Genomic DNA, 20,729 nt, shown 5'->3' with positions numbered 1-20,729 from the left:
TGACATTTATTTCTTGTGTTGCAGAATATTTTTGTGTTTTCTCTGTGGATGATGGACTCATGTAACAGAGATGGACTTGAGCCAAACCATTCAGAATTTAGTAAATCTCATGTGGATCCTGCTTCTCATTCCAGTCCATCTCTAAAGAGAGACGGTTGCTTCAGCAGAAAGCAGAAGACGTTTTTTGATTTATACATAGTCCATTAAACTGAATCACAAAAAAAAAAAAAAGTAATTCTTCAGAGAAAAAAGAATTTACAGATTCCCCTGGTGGGACAGCAAAAGCTGTAAATATGTAACCATATACATTTGGAATGAAGCGATGATATTTCACGTATCATCTCCCTTTTGCACTAGCAAACAGGGAATTAGAAACACAAAACCTCAGAACTAATTTGACACAATGCTGAGAAGTGCACAGAAAGTAACAAACTCTCAGGAATGATCAAGTAGGCTCTAGCCTATATTCATTTATACCACTACAGACTTGGAATACCTTTACCAAAGGCAACTGGTTTAATATAATTGACAGAACTTTTCCAGATTTATATTGCAGGAACCAAAGGTGGAACTTAGTTCTTAAGATACCAAAGGAAGACAAAACAAAACAAGATATACTTGAAACCTGAAAAGTTGTATTTTCTGTATTTATTGAAAAGTTCTTTTTTCCCCCCCTCATACTAGGGAAATTTTACCCTAACATTATAGTAATAAACACTAGATTCTAGAGATTTTACAAACTTTACATATTAGGGAAATGCTCCCAAAACTGCCGGAATCAATATCCACAAAAAAAAAGAAAAAGTAAACTATAAGAAAACAGTCTTATTTATTTGTTTTTGTTTATGATGAGAGAGATTTTAGTGCTCTAATTATCATTATCAGTGCACAAACACCTGCTGTTCCTAGACTGTGTTTCTATTAACACAGTGTGCCACTTCAATAGTTTTCTGTTGGCAATCCAAAATCAAATTACTTCTTGTCTAAAAACTGTTGCTTGCTGGTGCTAAGTGTTTTCTGACTGTCATTTTCTAACCTTTTCTTTATAGTAAAAATAATAAAAAAAAATCAATAGCCATTTTAACATTTTGTTTAATAAGTGTTTATGAAACTCTGATTACTATTGAGCTGTCTACGTGTGCTTTTATTGTGATACGTGGGCTTATGTATCTCAGTGGCATTTTTATCCCTTGCATACGAAAGCTGGAAGTATTTGTGGGTTCAATGACACAGGTTTTGTCTACAGTACCTTTGGGAACTGTGCGGAGTTCACATTTGTGTTTGCAGAGTCGGACACTTCAAACTGGGTGGTCCACACTAGAAACAGCTCCTTTCTGGCTCACACTAGCCATGGGGATGCTGAGCCTTGAGCTTTGCAGTTCCCCCGGGCTTCCAAGCATGTCTTGCAATGCAGCCTCCTCCAGTTCTGGCCTAACTCCTTCCTCTGTTACTTTGTCCATGCCGCCATGCCACAGCAGACCCTGCCTTCTTAGACCACATTCAATTTCATATGGAAGTAAGCAAGTCCACAGCTGCTGGTTGTACGGATGAAACCTATTAAATCAATTTGTTTATCCTTTCTACTTTAGTTGATGACCCCTCCTGGGCAAGGGGCAAAACCCATACCCACTGATCAGCCTGGGGCAACAGCATAACTGTAAATGCTTATGAAAGCTAAGGGCTGCTTCAGTCACAGAGAACTGTTAGAGAAGTAGCACAGCCTTAACATTTTTATTTCTAAAGACTTTGAGACGCTTTTTAAAAATGCTACTGTTTTTACTATAATTACATCATGACACAGTTTTACAGGGTTTCTACTGCAGTCTGGGATTATTATTTATTTAATGATGATGAAGAATTATGTCTCATGTCCTGCTTCAACCTCAAAAAAAAATATGACAGGAATTCTGGCTCGACATTACTCTATTGGCACATTACCTTGTTAAAGAGATGCATTTACTAGAAGTGCAAATCCTGATGATAGTGATGCTGATACTAGAGTCAACGTCTGTTTCAGCAAGTATCCGAAATGAACAAAGTGAACAATATACTGCTTCTTGTGCTACTCTTTCCCCCTTTCTGTCTTACTCCTAGCTGTTCTACTGTCACTTTCACCTCTAAGTAGAAGAAGTAGAAGAAGTCGTCTGTTACATTTTGGAGCCTACTGTAATTTGATCAAATCCAAAAAAGATCATGCTGTAGAAGTGACAGCTAGTCAATGGATGGTATCATCCCTAACTTGTTATCCGTCTGGAGTATGGCGTGATCAATGATTCTCTGCTGAGCTCCAAAACCTGAGAGCCAGACCAAAATACAAAACACCTCCTACCAGGGACAACTCTTTCTCCACTTCATGTCAAAGAAAGTTTCATACACACCTAAGAGCTTTTTGTATGTGTTGGCTGGGATTATTAAATATATTTTAATTTATACACTTTGGTAAAGTTTTTATCACCTGATGGGTAGAAAAGGATTCAGTTATAAAATCATACATTAATTTATGTTGGAGACTTCAAGACCATCATGACCAAGGTTATCAAAGTTCTAACCTGAATTTACTCTTCAAACCTAAAACAAAACATTTTGGGCAGGCCATTTTCCTGTAGAATACAGCTATGATGGAAAATGCAGCAGTCTGAAAAAAAAAGTGTATTTAATTTGTTACATAAATATTTTGCAAACATAATTCAAAACCTCAGTATGTACAGACTAAATGTTTTTGAAAAACCTAACAGTATTTGCTCCAACTGGCAAGTGACTTTTGATACGATGTTTGCAATCTTTTTATATTCTTTCTGTGTGAAGGTGTCAGCACCTGAACTATACCATTATGACTGTTAAACACCTAAACACCTAAAATACAATATTCACATATTTGTGAAAAGGAAATTTAGAATTGCTTTGTCAATTGTGAAATTTACAGTTCCCATTGTGTGTTGCCTAATTATATGGTCACAGTCTGTTGTAGTTGCAAACACAAAAAGTACCATATGAACTCTATAAATAGTTAAAGGTCTTGTCTTACAAATACTTAAAAATACTTCAAATTTAGTCAGACAACTTCATCCACCAAAGACAATAGATGTACTTACTCAAGCAGTAACTCCTGAGTACAAGCATTTGCAGTGACAAGACTGAATTCACAGCACAATTTGGTTTCTGAATTGATAATTGTCATTTACTTTTATTGAATTTTATATAATGCAAACAGCCCAGAAATGCATGTTTTTAGCTGTCACTACAGGAAGAAGTGCAGCTTCTCAAAAAGAAATTACTGAGAATCATTTACTAAGACCCAGAAAAATTCATAGATTCAAAATGTTTCTACTTTAAATGTCTAGTACCTTTCTCTCATTTCCCTTTTCCCTGGCATGACTAATGTCTTTTTTTGTACTGATGGATGCATTTTGCATTCTTTATTTTTCTTCCAATAGAGTTTTGCTACCTCTAGAATTTAGATACCAAGCCTTACCTTTTCTTCAGAGAAAGGAATATTAATAGCTACATCAACAGAGAGGGAAGACCATTACATGAGATCTTCACAGTGAATACCTGTGAAAGCTGGCAATCCTTTCCACCTTGAGGTATATATATCAGCTAGTTTCAGGACAAAATACGGCAATAATTTGCATACAAGAGTATACAGTGCCTTTTCCTTCTATTTTCTTGATGCTTTCAAAGAAATATTTACAAATATAGGAAGTATTACAAAGTAATCTGGTTTCTGAGTTGATCTAGATAATTCAAGATACTCTTTGTCTTCTTCAGGGAAGAATCATACTTTAAGGTACTATAGCTATTTACTAAAAAACATAAGATTTTTCCTACTTGTTTAACAGAAACGTACAAAATTTCGCAAGTGGTTTATCTGCAAGTTTCTTGCAGTACCTGAAACTGTTCTACATTATGACTTGTTAATTATACATGATGGCAATTCTTTCCAACTCACTTCTGAAATACAGAAAAGTCATTAAAATATTTTGGATGTTTTTGAATTTAAACTACATTGATTAAAGATATTTCACTGAATTTGAAGGGGAACAGTAACTACTATTGATCACCTCATTTTATGTAGCTAGACTAGAAATCAATGAAAAGAAGATATATGATTTGCTAGGAATGTAAGTGATATCATTTCAGAGAGATCTAAATAGCAGTAGCTTCCCATCCAGAATCATCTGTTGCTTAGTTATAAATGCTTCAGGATGATCAAATTTTCAAAATGGACCAGAAAGACCCCTACTGAGCACATGGAAGACTTCCTACAAAGGTGGTGAGTTGCACATTACCAACCTTTGCTCTGCAGTCCTCTGTCGTTTGTGGACATTATTAAGTATTGACCACAGAATCACACCAATATTTCCTTCAGCAAATAGCTGGGCCCAGTTGCCTGTCAACCAAACCTCTAGTTTGGGCATCACCATCATTCTGAGCTACAGTAAAATGACTTGCTTTTAATGGGTCTGTCCTGAGCTATTCCATGGTTAGCTCTGTATACGAGTCTTTTCATAGAACATATTCTCCTTTAAAGACATAGTAGAAAGTCTGTAATACATGTATATATTACTCATATATCAATCCATGAAAATGTTCATGTTCACATTAATACCTTCTGAAAAAAATTGTCCTCCTGCTCCTTTTTTGCAAGTGAACAGCTTATTCACTCAGCTCTCAGAATATACATTCCATCTAAGAAAACACTCCTACAAAAATACAAGTTGTCTCATGATATATGGATACATAGAATGCACAGCCTTGCCCTCATAAGCTACTGCTTTTCTCTGGCACATATATGGAAGAAGCATGTGAGATCAAGTAGCAGACCAAAATATGCCCAACCACCATTACTTTGCTCTTTTCTTGACCTTGGCAAGAACTTGATTTTGCTGCCTCAGTCTTGAAGCTACTTGCTTTTGCTTCTCAGAGGAGCGTGGGATGGTAATAGCCATCCATGAAGAACAAGGATATCAGTTCTTGCCTGCTTCTCTCTGTCTTTTAATCAAATATTAATTGGGTGCAGCCACTTCACTACTCACAGAAAATATATGAGAGAAATGAAAAAAGTTATTCTTCCATGTCTTTAGGAATGGCAAAATAAAGACTGATCTCCTTGTGTGAAAGCTTATAGGCAAACAGTAAAAATAATAGTCATAATTACTATTATAATTATTATTTACAGATACTAGCTAACTCAGATTTACTTGGGTAAGGCTGCTTCATCATGTTAGCAAATTAAAAGACTGAACTGCAGAATTCATACAGAAAATTTTGGAGCAAAAAATCATATCCTGAAGAGTTTAGAACTAATCCTACTCCTTATTGAAGTCCAGGACAGGAGCATATCAGTGTCAGAAACATGCATCACTGTCTGTATTCAACATTCTTATCTCTGTTCTGCACTGAAAGCTACCTTTTGGTTTGAGTAAATATAATTTCTCCTCTGTAAATCAGAAAAAGTACCTCCCAGAGTTAATGAGATATACCAAAGTTTCAAAACTCTCTGTAATCTTAATTTTAGCAGGTGTTTGCTTTACTATTCCCTGAGTTTGAGACTCAAATAGTTCACTTAAATATCTAACCAGAAATTCAGTATCAGTACTCTTTTTTTTTTTTTTTTTTTTTTTTTTTTAAGCTAAGGACACGAAAAGAAAAAATTCCTGGCATTATTAAATCAAACTCAAGAACCAATTTCAATTCAACCATGTTCATGACTCATACTTCACCTTCATAAACTTTAAAATGATGCACTCTCCAGTCATGAAAACTTCTGAATAGAAATTTTAAATTGAAATACTTGCTGAAACTGGATTTCTAAGGAAAGACTTAGTTCTAAGACTTCTTTTAGTTGTCAGTCATTCCAGCACAAGAAGTGATACAACTCATTTGGGAAATAAGATCATGATTTTCTCTGAATGAACTTCATGCACTGAGTGCTCTTTTTATTGGGGAATGGAACATTAGACCTTCTCATTCAGCACTCCCAACAGGGCTGTTAGGTAAATCCTAAGATTCAGATCCTAAACTGTACCCTAAACAAGACAGATTCTTGATGGAGCTTGCCAAGACCTATTTCTGTAACTTAAAAATGTTCTCTTGGCTCCCTTTAGAAATTTAAACAACACTCAGTATAATTGAATATATTTTCTTCTGCCTATTGACCTTACAATTCCCTTATCAAGATAATAGCATTTCCTTAGAAGTTGCCTTGGGCATTTCTGCAAGGTCAAAAAGACCTAATGCACAGATAGGGATAAACCTAGTTTGAATTATTGCATTTGTTTGCGCTCCAGTGACTCTGCAATGCTGATGGCAACAAATCAAAATCAGTATGTTGCGAGTATAGCACTTAACTTTTTAGAAAATGCAAAAAGAGAGGATAGTCAGAAAGAGACCTGAAATGTTGTTAAATCATCACCATCGTGCCTGAGCTACTACACTGCTAGTACATGCAACGAACAGGGGTCACACACCTGAGGAGGAAGCAGACAGAACCACGTTCTTGCAACCAAGCATTCACATTTGCCATGACATGCCATATCGGTGCACAACGTTGCCTTTTTGATAAATACACTGCGAAAGAAAAAATCAATTTCCTTGCCAGTAAGTTCTGGAAAACCAAAACTGGTTGTTCCTCCTGTGATGTCTGTCATTTGTTTATGGAGGGGTTTTAGAAGCTTCAGTTAGTGCCAAATGAAGTTACACTTGATGAGAACCCTAATTAATATTGCAGAGCTTTTGGAAAGAGGTACTGGAAAACCATGAACAGACAAGACTGTCTTGAATAAGTGCTGTCTCTAAGGTGCCACTGAGAATCAGTTACAAGTCTTAAAAAAAATAAAAAAATAAAAAAAATTATAGCCTTTTTCATCTTGTGGTATTAGATAAGAGGACACATCTGCTCTGAAAGGGCAGCTGACCCCACTGCAGATTACAGCTCAACCTTTGTCTCTGGGTAGCTGAGTTGGAAATCAGTGGCTAACGTGGTAGAGTATTGTAGAGCTGGGTTACTGTTGTGAATAATGAAGCATATCAAGTGTTTTGATAAACCAAAGGAATCTAAATGGACCTCAAAAAGAAAAGAGAGAAAGCATTAGCTTGTCTTTCCAAAATCTGCTATTAGTACCCTCACAGAGTCCTGTTCTCTACCTTTAAGACATCTGACTTAAAATTCCATTTTATGAAAATAAAGAACACGATTATGCCATCTCTTCAAAGATTTGACTTCAAGGTGGAAAACTTATATTGTTATTTGCCACTAAAAATTACTCTGGTGTAGTTTTCTTTTGCTAGCATTTGTGTTATTTTATTAACATCTCCATAATACCAGCTACCATTATAAAAGGAATTCCAATTTTAAACATGATTATTAGTGTTGATTTTCATCCTCAAAGCAGAGATGTTTTTGAAGGAGCCTAGGGAGGAGAAGGAATACGACTCAGATACTGCAGTCAATTGTTACCTCTGAGCACATACACTTAGATTGCTTTTCTTTGATGCTGCTGCCAATTTTATTCACAAGCGTATAAAAAAAGGTCATGACATTTAGAATTACAGTACTCTGGAAATTAAATGTTCCTTTACATTTTTAATTTCTGAAAGTAATTTATTATGGAATAATATTTGAATATGATTGAATGAATGTGTGAAGATTAATGTGAACTGCCTTCAAATTGGAAGTTCACAAGCACATATATTTAACCTTGTTGTATAATAGGCATAAAAAAAGTTTATGCAGTAGCTCTAAGAGCTGCATTTCCATTTTGCTGGAAGCATTTGCACTGTAATTCTCCTTAGTATTTTTCCACTGACACGTCTGTATGAGGCATGAGGTTTAGCTCTCTGTCATTTTCTACTTAAGATTATGCTGTATTTGAATGGATTTCACACGCCTGGCAACTAAATAAGGAGTAGAAACAGAGTTCCAACTGTCGACATTGTTCTTTTATAGAAATTTTTATATAAGAAATCAATCTACCAGGTTTTATACTCAGTTCAGCAATATTAATGATACCAGAGTACTATACGAGGAAAAGGGAACAATGTGGTGTTGAGACTAGTGAAAACACTACAATACCAAGCAACCCAAGTGCTGATCAGAAGCTCCAGATTAAGAGGTCAGGGGACACCAATCCGGTGCGTTACCTAACGTGGCAATTAGAATTCATAATTCTCCTATAAACCTGAGGAAAGTTGTCTGCATCCAGGCTATAAAGGGCAGACAAACACAAGAAAAAATCCCTCTTCAGATACTGCTAAAATTGTACCTGGGTAAAAATGACACCAATCTTTAGAATTAACTCATGTTTCTCACAGAAATGTCTAGGAGCTCTTTGCTAAAAGTCTGAGAAACTCAGAAATATTGTTTGAGACTCCATCACACTCAGTGGGCCAACTGAAGAGATAACGTCTGTAGAAAGGAGATGGAGGAAATAAGTTAAAGGAAGTCTTAACTGGTGTTATTAGCATGTTCAAAGATCCAGAGGAAAATTTAAGATAAATCAAGGTAGGAAGCCCCTTTGCTATTGATTATTTGAATCTCAAGACCAAGTATTTTGCTGGCATTTCTCTAATGAAGCCCGTGGAGGTTTGCCCCCTGGCAGTGTGGTTCACATTGGCTCCCTGAATTTGTAAACATGAGGCCAGGTGCTGCTGCTGTTTCACTTACTGAATGTGTGGGGAAGATTTTTGAATTGATCGGTTGCAGGTGAGTGAAGCCACTGTCTAAAAAGAAAAGCCAAATGCCGTGACGGATCCTGCATTGCTGACAGTAAACTTGCTATGAGTTTTTGGAGCTCCTATGAATTTACGAGAGAAGCAGTTCCTCCTGTTACCCCAAATGAATCACAGTGATGAACTCTTGCAAAAAGCACTGTATAAACTTCAGTGCAAATTATGCCATTATTTATGAATCCTGTGGATACTCCATCCCTATCTATCTACACCAGGAACAGAATCTTTCTGCCTATGAGAAGCTCGATGTCGCTCAGACAGAAACAGTCAAATCTCCAGCTGCCGTGACTCCATGATCCAAAAACAGGTTATCAAGGGACAACTACAGGCAATAATGAGATTTCAGCACCTAATCCCAGAAAGGAAAAGATATTGATAGAGCAAAAGATTATATTGCTTTTTTTTTTTTTTTTCACATATACATATATGCATGCACACACAGTCACTCCCATGTCTGTACAAGCGTCTTGCTTATGACACTATAATTGAACTCCTAAGCAGCTCTTTTGCACACACGTGATGCAGGAGATTACTAATGTCTTGTTTTGAATATTTCCATACACACCTCATAACGATTTCACAGGTGACTGTGCTCCTCCAAGGGGGCAGAGCACTCTCTTCATGCCACACTGCAGACAGCAGAACTGAAGCATGTAATAATATCCTTGTCCTCGCTGCTGTCACCAGGGCAATGGCATGAGTACTGTTAGCCCAAGTGTGGCCTCTTGAAAATGCCTTCAGGAAAGTTGCTCCACAGATCGCCCAATCCATTAAATTAATGCTTTGTTGGCTGGAGTTAAAGTTTTGAGTCAAGCAAAACAAAAGCCTGGGTTTCAGAATATGTATACCCTGTCAAATTGCATTTATCAAGATAAGGGTTATTAGAATCTTTTTTTCTCTTGTGTGAATGAAATTGTAAGCTTAAAATGTCACTGAAGATTTATTAATCTGATACTCTTTCTGATAAGGGCAAGAAAGAGGGCATACAGAGAGCAGCTTATGAGAAGAAAAGTATATGTTTTTGACGGACTGCAAGAAAGACAAAATATGAATAAGGCAATTTATCAGTGGGTGTTCTGTAACCAAAAGATTCAGGCCACATAAAGCAATATTACAGTTATATATTGATTTCAGAACCTTGCCATCTAAATACTTCATCTAAGTCTGATAGCTATGCAAAAACAATGTCCGTGATTTGCAAACGATGGAATAAATCTGAATTTTCAAAATCTAAGCTGGAAAACTGCTGCTTGCTCTAGAAAGCAGATAAAGGCGTAATCTGAAAACCAGTGATACTGTGCTGGAGGCTCTGGAATATGGACCACCATATTCAGGTTCATCAGCGCTTTCAGCTGGTACTACAAAGCCTTAACTGACCAGAGGAAATGTTTGAACTTCTTCTTTTGTTTTTGTTTCTCTCTCTGCTACTGTCAGAATGTGTCCATAATGGAGAGGAGTAACAGCGAAGAGATGTTGGGTCAAACAGATCATCGTGGAAGCTTCATCTCTTTTCCACTCCACGTGTTGTACACAAGACAAATAAACATGTTTTGTTACCTGACATGACAGAGCAAACCCTGTGTTAGCTGCTGCTGCAGTGTTGGAGCTACCCACACAGAGAGCAGCCCCACAGCTGTCCCTACTCTAACCCCTCCTCCCGAGAGAGATTTGACAACACTTCTTACAAGACCAGTACTCTGCCATAGGTGCACTCACCAGCACAGATGCCCTCATTTCAAGAAACCACAGCCACAAGCAACAACTTTTTCGCTTCCACAGGGCCTTCACCGTGACAGGGTGGCAGCTCTTAGAACCTGGCTGTGACTTGTCCTGCTGCCGTGGGACTTGTGCTTTCCCTTGGTCTCTTTTGCAGGAGCCTTTGGATAAGGCCACTCCAAGGCAGTTTACTCCCCTGAAAAAGCCCTAGGGAGTGAATTAGCTCACCAGGCTTACTGACCCCACTGGAGAACTGGCAGAGGAAACATCTGTTTCCGCTGAGATTCCAACCTTCAGTTTTATGTAAAATCATTTGCAATGTGCTTGTTGTTGTTGAAAACGATTTCATATATAAACACAGGTACATGGATCTATTTAATACATATTTGACTTCTAATGATAACATTAACAACAATAAGGATAATAATGAGAGTATAGAGTCCATGTAATAGATATGAGTGAACATATGCCTAATGCAACCTTAAATTACTTCTTGGGTAACTTAAAGACTACAGATAATTTTTTGTTTGCTTTTAGTTTACATACAAAGCGATGAACCATCAAGTAGTATTTTTTTCTGCCTTCTTTTATAACGATTCAACATTTTTATTCAAAATATTTTCACACAAAAATGAGAATCATGAGCCAGAACTCAGTTTTCCTATGAGACTCTGTCAAGTGGGTGTTAGTTTTGCAGAAGCTGTTTGAAAGCATTGCAATGTTTGGAAAAGTGTTAGTTGTACCTTAGCTTTACCTCAAAAAATGTTTCATGTAAAACCTACTGGTTAAGATTATTTATTTATTATTATTTTTTTCTGAGACTGTAGCAGGAACTAGTTCATCTACTATAACTGCATTAAGAACTCAACTCACCAGTCTTCTCTGTCTTGTGTTTTGGACTTTCAGGTCCTGGAAGGCAGGGGCAGGGCCCTTCACATTGAGCTGTGATGGTTTTGCCAGAAGTGCACGCATGAAACTCCAACTTGCACTGGAAATCATAAAAAAGCAAGAATATGTTTTGAATTAGGACAAGATATAAAAGCAGCAGCTGTGGATTAAATGAGAAATTGCATTTAGCAGTAATGGCATTGGACAGATTGCAAAACTTCAATCTCTATTGAAAATGCCATTGTTTTTATTATCACAGTTAACAACAATAATAGCTACTTCCTATGCAGTGTTTTGCACGACATTTCTAAATGTGCATCATAAAATGTTATTATTCCCTACTTAAATATATGGAATCTGCAGCAGAGAAACTTGAAACAACTTCTTCCAGGTCACCTGAAGGATAGGTGGCAAAGCTGGGAAGAAAATGCAAGCCTCCTGCACCCTGTGTGTTTCCTCTGCACACCATTTTTCAGGTGTGAGCTCTTTAAAGGGGTAGGTATTGTGCCTTTTATCATCTGTATATCAGCTGGCATCACTGCCACTTTTTAGTTTGGTCTTTCAAGGACCTGGGAGCTCCCAGCTTCCACTAAAAGCAGTGAGCCAGGTCTGAGCAACATCCATGAAAACGTTCCAATCCTTGCAACAAATGAAACATCTTTCTTCAAAGAAGATGCTCAGCTGTGAGACTCAGTCACTTGCAGATGAGACTGGTCCTTCAACACGTCTGCTTCTTTCAACAGGGATGAAATTTTAAATGACTCCAAACAATGACTATAAATTGCCCTAACTGTTAACAGCACCATCCCTAAAATTAGCTATCTGTCATGCAATCAACTCCAAAAATACAATACAATTGTAAAATGACTGAAGACTGACTATGAGCTGTACGGTTCCCTGTATCTGCATATTATTGCTGTTTCCTTTCCCTTCCCTAAAACCTTGGCAGATGGGATTTACAGCATCTCTTGACAACCACCACATTCAGGCCATTTAGGACAGCAGGACATGTGCAGTATTGGACGAATGAGATGATTCAGGAGAATTAATATTGCAAAAGTGTGCCAGTTAAAAAGCCTTGATTTACAGCATACTGGCTATTCATAGCCTTTGCTGTTTGCGTTACATACGTTTTAGAGCTGACTTTCCTCTAAGAGCTTTGTGCACGTGTAGCTGTCTTTGCAGCTACTGCCTCAAGGATATTTTCCCCAGACTGTGCCCAGCAGCATGATTGCTGGAAACTGGACTAATGTACTAATAAAATGGAGTAAAAGCGAACAGAACACAGAAGCAGGAACAAAAATGTGCAAGGCGTTCTCTCTGGCTTGATACCTAATGAACTGAATTCAATCCCATTTTTTTTCTTCTTCAAGCACTGATTTTACCAGAACAGAGTCTGAGGGCTTTTAATAGATGGGGGAGTTGTGCCTGCAGCACCGAGGCTGGCATTCCTCCCCACAGAGACTGCCTCCTGCCAGGCGAAATTGGAAATGCTGGGCTGCAAAATCCCTTTGATAAATCTGAGGTTTATGACAGATTAATTCTTTTTAATTTAAAATTAGATCAGCACGCTCACACAGTATGACAAAATGCGTTTTGAAACATGCAGCTTCTTTAAAGGCCAAAGGACGTACACCAGAAGACCATGGTGTTACCCAGTGAAGCTGCAGTGGGCAACCAGAGCTCCTATAGCAACAGCCACCGAACAAAATCACAGCATCATCTTCTGTTATTTTGGTGCAGTGGAAGCCAAGAGAAGAGAACAGGATGTTGTTACAAGATAAATGCCTCCTGCTTTGAAAATACTGCAAATGCCTTGGCTTTGCCTCTGTTTATTTTTGTTGAAAGGGCTCATCTTTGCCCAGGCTTTAATCTAGCAGCAGGAGCCCATTATCCTGTGCCTACATCCTATTCTGTTGACATTATCTCCCAGACATTCTGAACATCAATGCACCCTGGTGGTTGCATGCTCTGTGTGATGTTCTGCCCTTCCAATTTAGAAAGTGCATGGACAGACACAAACATGTGCAAGCTTAACTTGCACTTTACTTATTTCTTGCAAGACTGCTAGGAATGTAAGTACTTATTTTTCATCTGTCTGCTCCATAAGCACATTTCCTTAATCTTTGCTGTTTGCACAGAACACAAACGCAACAGAAAGCATATCAGAGGGAAAAGAGGCCAGGAGGAAAGAGAATACTGAGTGCACAGTCCTGAAGATGATGTCTCTTTTTCTGCAGTGTACTCTGATAGTCAATAAGTTATTGAGAACACAGCCATAAATCTTCCTGCAGCTGGAGTTGATGATTTAATCCCTTACAGAACATTAATTAGTTACATATTTTATTATGCATAATAAATGTAAATTTTGTATCTAAGCATTAGCAATTATACTTCAAATACCACCTTTAAAATGGTAAGGCCTATTTCAAGCCCATTAACATATGTAGTTAAGAAAGAAAGCGTTATACTTGGAAACAACAAGACATGATTTTCCTTATCTTGCTTTATAATTTATAAAAATGACAACTAAAAACCTCAAAAAAAAAATAATCTGCTTGAAACAGGCAATCTCTACGATCTGAATGTGCATTGGAAGAATGAGATCTGAGCTTCAAGAACAGAACAGTGCAGACCTGAGTACATTTATGCTTACAATTAACCACGGTGAATTTCCACCCTTTTGGGATGTTTGGTTGTTTATTAATAGAACTGAGGTGGCAGCGTTGAGGAAGGAAGATGGAAGAACTCCGTGGTTTTAAGAATTAAATTAGTATAGTAACTGGTTACATTCCAACATCTAATCACTTTATGTAGTTGTTTTTTCCTTTCCTAAAGAAAAACATGAAGATGTCATATTTTTCACATGATGTTGGTCTTACTCACTGAAATAAACCAGGCAATAATAATCCATATGAATAGCTCAATTTTGGATTAAATGACATTGTCTAAGTCAAAATAAGTGATACGCAGAAGCAGAATAGCCAGGAAAAATCTCTTATGGAGCAATAATTAAGTTTTTGAACTACTCTGCTGCTGGATTGACTGTCTAGGAGGAACCTGTTGGCTTTCCCCAAACCATGGAAACTGTATTTCTGAAAAAAAATTGTCTGCTTTACTTTGCCGCCCACATCTACTTTTCTCATGAAAATAAAAAGACACAAGGTATCTTGTGATCCAAAAAGTGATCCAAAATATTACAGTCTTTAATACCAAGGGAACATTACAAGCTTTGCAGACAGAAGCCATGGAGTGCCTCGGAGTGATTCTACACAACTCATTAGAAGCAGTCCCACGGTTCCAAGTCCCTCTCATTTCAAGGGTCCAGCCTGATTTGTGGTAGGAACGGGTACGCCTTGAATCTTTGCTGAGCCTGCCCAGCTTTATGTTTCTCTGCTACCTCCCTGGTGTTTGAACTGCATTTGTTTACTATGAACCCCAAGGCCCACATAAACATCTCTAAACTATTTTACTGCAAATGGAAAAGCAGCTCTGTTATTTGTTGCTAAACGTATAAGGAGATCAATAAAATATATGAGGGGAGAAACGGTTGAACATATTCATGGAAAATTCATAAATTAATTTATTCAACTAAGATGTGGGAAATTATTGCAGAGAGTGTTTTGGCTAAAGTGTTCCCCTGAGAATCGACTACTCGTATAATGATTCCCTCTTTATTGTCAGTGAATCTACAGCAATGTGTTTTGCATAAGCATTCACATCTGAGGGAGAAAGAAAATAGCTACATAAAATTTATTCCCAGCTATTTCATTCTTGTCTGTCTCCAGCCTGTGGTCCCTGTTAGAGGAGAATCTAGATATTTCTTTATGATGTAATAAAACAATATATCTCTGCCTCTCTTTATTCTGGTTTTTGAGTGCTGGCAGTCAGGTTTTGATCTAACCTACCCATAAGTAATAATGCCAAATAAGCTGCTGTGATCTTTTACGCCAGAGTGTATATTTGGCTAATGAGTACCTACATGGGTAGCATAGAACAGCTGTCACACCACATCGATGCCTAGAAGAGCTTTGCTTCATGACACAAGGAACTCAAGTATTTGCCTCAAACGCAACTGAGTAAGCCAGCAATGGGGGTGAAACAGGACAGCAGTGTTCAGGCACATGGGCAACTGCTGGCCATCAGGAGCGTTGGTGCAGAGCAGCCAGATGAGCCATGTCTCAGCCAGCATTGAGCAATGTGCACCTTCCCACCCTTCTGCTGAGCTGGGACTCCATCTAGGGTGAGACAGCAGCTTGGGAAGCTGCTCCTTCCAGCAGGCAGCAGGTACCTGGCCAGTCCTGGCTGAGGGCAGCAGATAGTGCCCTGCCAGAGGAGGGCAGACAGAAGCACAGCAACACTAAATGCCCATAACAACATAGATGGACTTAATGCATCAAATGCCATCAGTGTGCACTAACTACTCATGCTGGGATGAAGACTGATAGCTCAATAATGACACGGCTGTGTATTTCTTCATCATGATTTTAATTACAGTATACACAGGGCAAATCCAGTCAGATTCTAGCTCTGAGGGCACCTTCAATTGGGAATGCAGATATAACTGAGAATTTTGGGGTCACTCCTGCTGCTGTGATAGCTTGGGATATGTTACTTGACTTGACATGTAGAGACATAGGAAGGACGGACAACTGGAGTGCTTTGCTGAGGCTCAGTATCCTGGCTGATCTCACATCCTTGCTAATTAACAACAGGGAAGAGGGATGAGAAGAGAGCAATGAGGCTCAGTACAGTGGAAGCTCTGAGACCTTGATTTTATTTGGTCTTAACACAAGTTTTAATACAAAACCTATCATTTCAGGTTTCTTGTAGTTGTTCTTGTAGTCTCTCTAAAAAAGATGTTAACTTTCAAACTTATATTGTTTCTGTCATTAACTGAAATGTGAGCTAAAAAGCAGAGGAGAGAGCTAAGCATATTATCTTTGCTGAAAGCACAGAGGAACCAGCAGACAATATCCATAATGAAGATAAACTACTGCAAAGTCCCCTTCTCAAAAGACAGGCTGAAGATTAGAACAGGAGGTTAAACTTTATGGTATACTAATTAAAATGTATGTTAAAAACCTGAAATATTACATTTTATGAAGAGCAGTGGCTCTAAAACTCGATTATTGAACAGTGCTATTGCTTGGAAGGCACTGTGTCTTCTGTAGTGCCCTGCGGCTTCTTACATTTCCAATGAGAATTATTTCAGCGCAGCGTTTGTTTTATGGTGCATCTTTTGTTCGCACACAATACAACTCTTCTAAACTTCAGATAAAAATAAGAAAAGCTCATATTTTCTACCTTATCTTTTACTCAGTACCTGCCACCAGCAGAAGCTGAGGCTTCCTGAAATTACAGCATATATATGTTTTTAATACAGAGTTTCTTTATATCAGTAAGTTCTCTTACCTATCTGTCTTAGCAGATAATTAGAATCCATTGGAATTCAGACACTCATTTGAGAAGGGTTGTTTGTTTACATGCTTTAGTGCAGTGCTTGCCATTGCTTTCTTAGCTTGGACTCTTATCAGTAATTTCTTTATAAGCCTCTGCTTCTAGTTTCCATCATGAGGAAAAAAATTGCTATATTTGGAACGCCCTCAATCTGAGAGGCTTTTTTTTTTTTTTTTTTTTTAACTTGGGACAATAAAAAACAAGCTCAGTATGTTTTCTTCAGCTCATGAGAAATGTCACATGATGGACAGCCATTGCAGAAATTTCCTGCCGAAAATTTACATTACAAAGTGTTTCAATGGGAATTCTGCAAACTTCTAGGCTCTGTAAAACCTGAAACTTGCCTAGATGGGCAGCTGGAAGACAGCAAAGCCAGTCATGTGCATTCATGTTTGCAAACTAACGCTGAGATCCTGACGTGCAGCTTGAATTGGGGGCCCTTGGCACTTCTCCCCCCACCACAGAGTGCTGCTGCTCCTGTAAGCCAGAACCTTGCCCAGGCACCGCTGCTTGGGGCTGTACTGGGAGGGGACAACAGAGCTCTGTGCTCTGGAGCAGGCACTGAAAATACGGATCAAGCTCTGTCCCCAGGACTGATCGCATGGATAGGCTTTATAATGACTAAAGTGGCTATTCTGTGGCAGGGCTGCATTCCTGCTCACTGGCATAGGCATCTCTTTTCTCTGGGCACACGCTTGCTGCTCCTTCTGTTCAAAGGGTAAGCTGCCTACTGCAGGATGTTGTGCCCTGCTCCACGATGGCACTGACTGGTGTTACTGCAATAAAAATAAAGGGGAGGCTAGAAAAAAAGGTTTTCTATTACAATAGGAACCAGGCTAATATATAGCAGTTTGCCTTTGCAATAAAAGCTCTACAAAGATATCTTAAAAAAAAAATAGAGTTTTAATTAGGAGCTCTGTTCTCCTTATGAGAATACATAGCTGCTGCTGATATTAATGGGAGTTAAACATGCATGCTGGTGGTGGAATAAAGTCTAATTAACACAAACAATCTATTGTGTAAATACATACAGAGCCCTTTTTAAAATGTGTGCTATCTGTAAACTTTGAAGCAGATGTTATGGCTGATTGGCTCAGAAATCCCCATTTCTGTGAGAAATGACATGAAGGACCTTATTATATCTCAGGTAAACAGCAAATATTTGAGAAAGCCTTTCACTCCATGCTTAGCTGACAGGCTAGTGGTTCATAACCTGCTAGAAAAAGAGAATGGTCTCCAGGTGTGGGGTCAAGAAGAAAGAGACTGAGGTTCCAAGGCAGCGATATTAAACGGGATGAACAGATTTACGCAGCTGAATGCAGGAATGCCAAAAGGTCTCATGCAGCAAAGCCCCAAGGACCACAAATTGCTCCAAACTCCACAGCTCTGCCCTCTGCAGTCCTGCAGCTCTAATGAGGGAGAGCTGCAGGACTTTGCCCTCAGGGTAAGATTAACCACAGAACAGAGTGGTTAGTGCAAGACCCAGACAATCTTTAAATATCACTCCAAGTCAGGAGGTCACATTATTAATACTGCCAACTGCAGGTGCTCTAAGCACATAGTTCAGGTCCCTAAAATCATGCTCGTCAATTTTAAGATTATAAAATGTAACATTTAAAGTCAGCTAAGTTTTATCAAGCCCCAGTAAGATGGGATCAGTAAGTTATGGGATTTTGACTCTTACAGCATTAGTGTAAACAGCTCACCACCAACTCCTGAGCAACTGGAAAAACAGAAGTTTCATCTTCCAGGAAGAGACAGTATTTTTCCTTCCAAGGCTTCAGAAAATACTTGAATTGCAAAAGGCAGCTCTCGTGCAATTCCGCGTGGTATTAATTTCATATTTTCTGGCCTTGTACTATAACTAGAACCAGTTAACCAGTTTCAACTTGAATCAACAGAAGAGCAGAAGGCACTTCCTTGTTTTCACCAATTAAAATCAGAGTTGTTTTAGAAAGCAAAGATCCTGAGTGCCTGTGTGAGTAGGTCAGCAGAGGGTCAGCTCTGCTCCCGAGATGAGTTCATGCCTCTTTCTTTGTCTTCAAATTAGAATCATAAAATATCCAGCGTTGGAAGGGACCCATGACGATCACCAAGTCCAACTCCTGGAATTACTGCACAAGAGATCCTTAAAAGAGCCTCTGATTGCACAGAGGACCTTCAGCTGCAGAGGACGGCCGAGCAGAGTACGAATGAGCTCTATTCTTAAACTTTCTGCCATCAATGTGTTCCTAAAGGACTGCTTGGTCAATCTTTCATATTTGTAATTGGACTCACAGTAGGCAAAAGCTTTGCATTTAAATGTTACTCTGCTATTAAAACTATCAAAGGAAGAAGAAACTACAGACTCAGAAAAGACATTTCCCAAACCGATGTCTGAAGACTTCATAGGGTGAGTGCTTGTAGGCATGTTGAATCGTTCCAATGTTTGAGTGGCAGGGCTGCAAACCATGGAAATTATGTACTACTGGAAACTTCCCTTACAGACAGTACAATCAACTAATATGGGGACTTCTGGACAGACCACTGAAGGACAAAACTGTTTGGTATCAAACAAATTGGCCTGAGAAATAGCCAGCAAATCAGCTCAATATGAAGCAGGAATTTTAAAGACGCAGTTAATTGCATCAGCTAGATGGTATGGGATATAAGGGCACAGCACTGGATACAGGACACAGAGGACGTTCAAGGGACCATTTATTAAAGTAATGCAACAATGAATTGAAATGGTTGCCATTTTGTGAACAAAGTAGTTCTGGGCACCAAAATCTATCCTGTCATACAGAAATTAACTTTGTTTTTACAAGTAATTTAGATGTCAGTTCTACAATCATGTAGGCCAAGCAGGGGAAGGTTCAGTTCAGAAATTCAGGTTTTTATTGGAGCAGTAGGGGACAAGTAGCACTGGGACTTGAAGCAGAAGAGTCAGTTCCTAAGTGGAAACATTTGTGCAATGCTGATTTTGACTTTTCCCTCATTGGCTCAAGAGGCTAGCACAAATTAAAAGGCAGATGAAGACAAAGCAGACAAAGCATTTTTGTCATGAAAAATGGCCAAGTCAAACTAAAGACACCCATTCCCTCAAGACTTAACACAAAGTACCAGCCTGGGTTAAACATGCAAACTACCCAGGCTCTCCTCCCATTCTACCTCCTGCTAGTTATCATGCAACAGCTACTGCAAGGTAAGCATGCACTTTTCTTCCCCTTCCCCCAGCAAAGCCACATCCTTAAATTGAAATCTAGACTTTTGGTGGCTCTTCAGATCATTTTTTCCAAATACCCACATCATGCCCACCCTCTAAGCCGTGCAAGCTGGCTCCTTGAGCATGAATGCAGGAACTGAAGTGCTGAGGGGATGATGCAAAGACATCCATCCCCCAGAGGCAGCTCTGCACCCGAGCTTTCTCCCACACAAGGGCTTGCTGCTGCAAGTTGGCACTGACTTGGATCTCTGCAGGATGCTTTGCTGCATGGCAAAATCATTCGGTACACCTGGTAATTACTGCTACGAACTGTCTTTGGAGATGCTAATTCTCTAGTTGGGAATATTTCCAGGATCAGAATCTAAATGCAAATGTAGGCAGCACTGCCAGCTTATTTTAACAAATGCATCTTATAGTCCATATTCTATATTCACATACAAAAGCATTTCCTGTTGCTAAATGTCTTTTCTTTCTGCAGGATTTGCACGATAGCTCACTAATGACAACCATTCGCTAGCTACACATGGGGGTTTTTGCTTTCCAGTACAGTAGTCTGCCACATCCCAAAGCATGGACTTTAAACTCACCTTCCTATTGCATTTGTTTTCTTTATCTCTATATCTTATATTGCTTTTGTCTCTATGAACTCATTCTCTATTCTAACTTCGTAATTGTGAGTTGGGAGTTCACAGCCAATACTTTTATTCAAAGTGGAAAGAAGGTACTTTTT

General features: G+C 38.7%; 1 protein-coding gene across 1 annotated transcript in view; it reads right to left on the bottom strand.

Annotated features, from left to right (window-relative positions):
* SPOCK1 (SPARC (osteonectin), cwcv and kazal like domains proteoglycan 1) overlaps positions 1–20,729 on the bottom strand; it is a 285,184-nt gene that overhangs the window by 50,967 nt on the left and 213,488 nt on the right. Inside the window, exon 6 of the mRNA XM_005018686.6 lies at positions 11,320–11,434. Coding sequence (XP_005018743.1) covers positions 11,320–11,434 — 115 coding nt within the window. The remainder of the gene's footprint in view (positions 1–11,319; positions 11,435–20,729) is intronic.

The sequence above is a fragment of the Anas platyrhynchos genome, chromosome 14 (assembly GCF_047663525.1).
Source record: "Anas platyrhynchos isolate ZD024472 breed Pekin duck chromosome 14, IASCAAS_PekinDuck_T2T, whole genome shotgun sequence".
In the NCBI taxonomy this organism is placed as follows: domain Eukaryota; kingdom Metazoa; phylum Chordata; class Aves; order Anseriformes; family Anatidae; genus Anas; species Anas platyrhynchos.
Note: the sequence above shows the minus strand (reverse complement) of the source record. Positions and strands in the feature narration are given on the sequence as shown.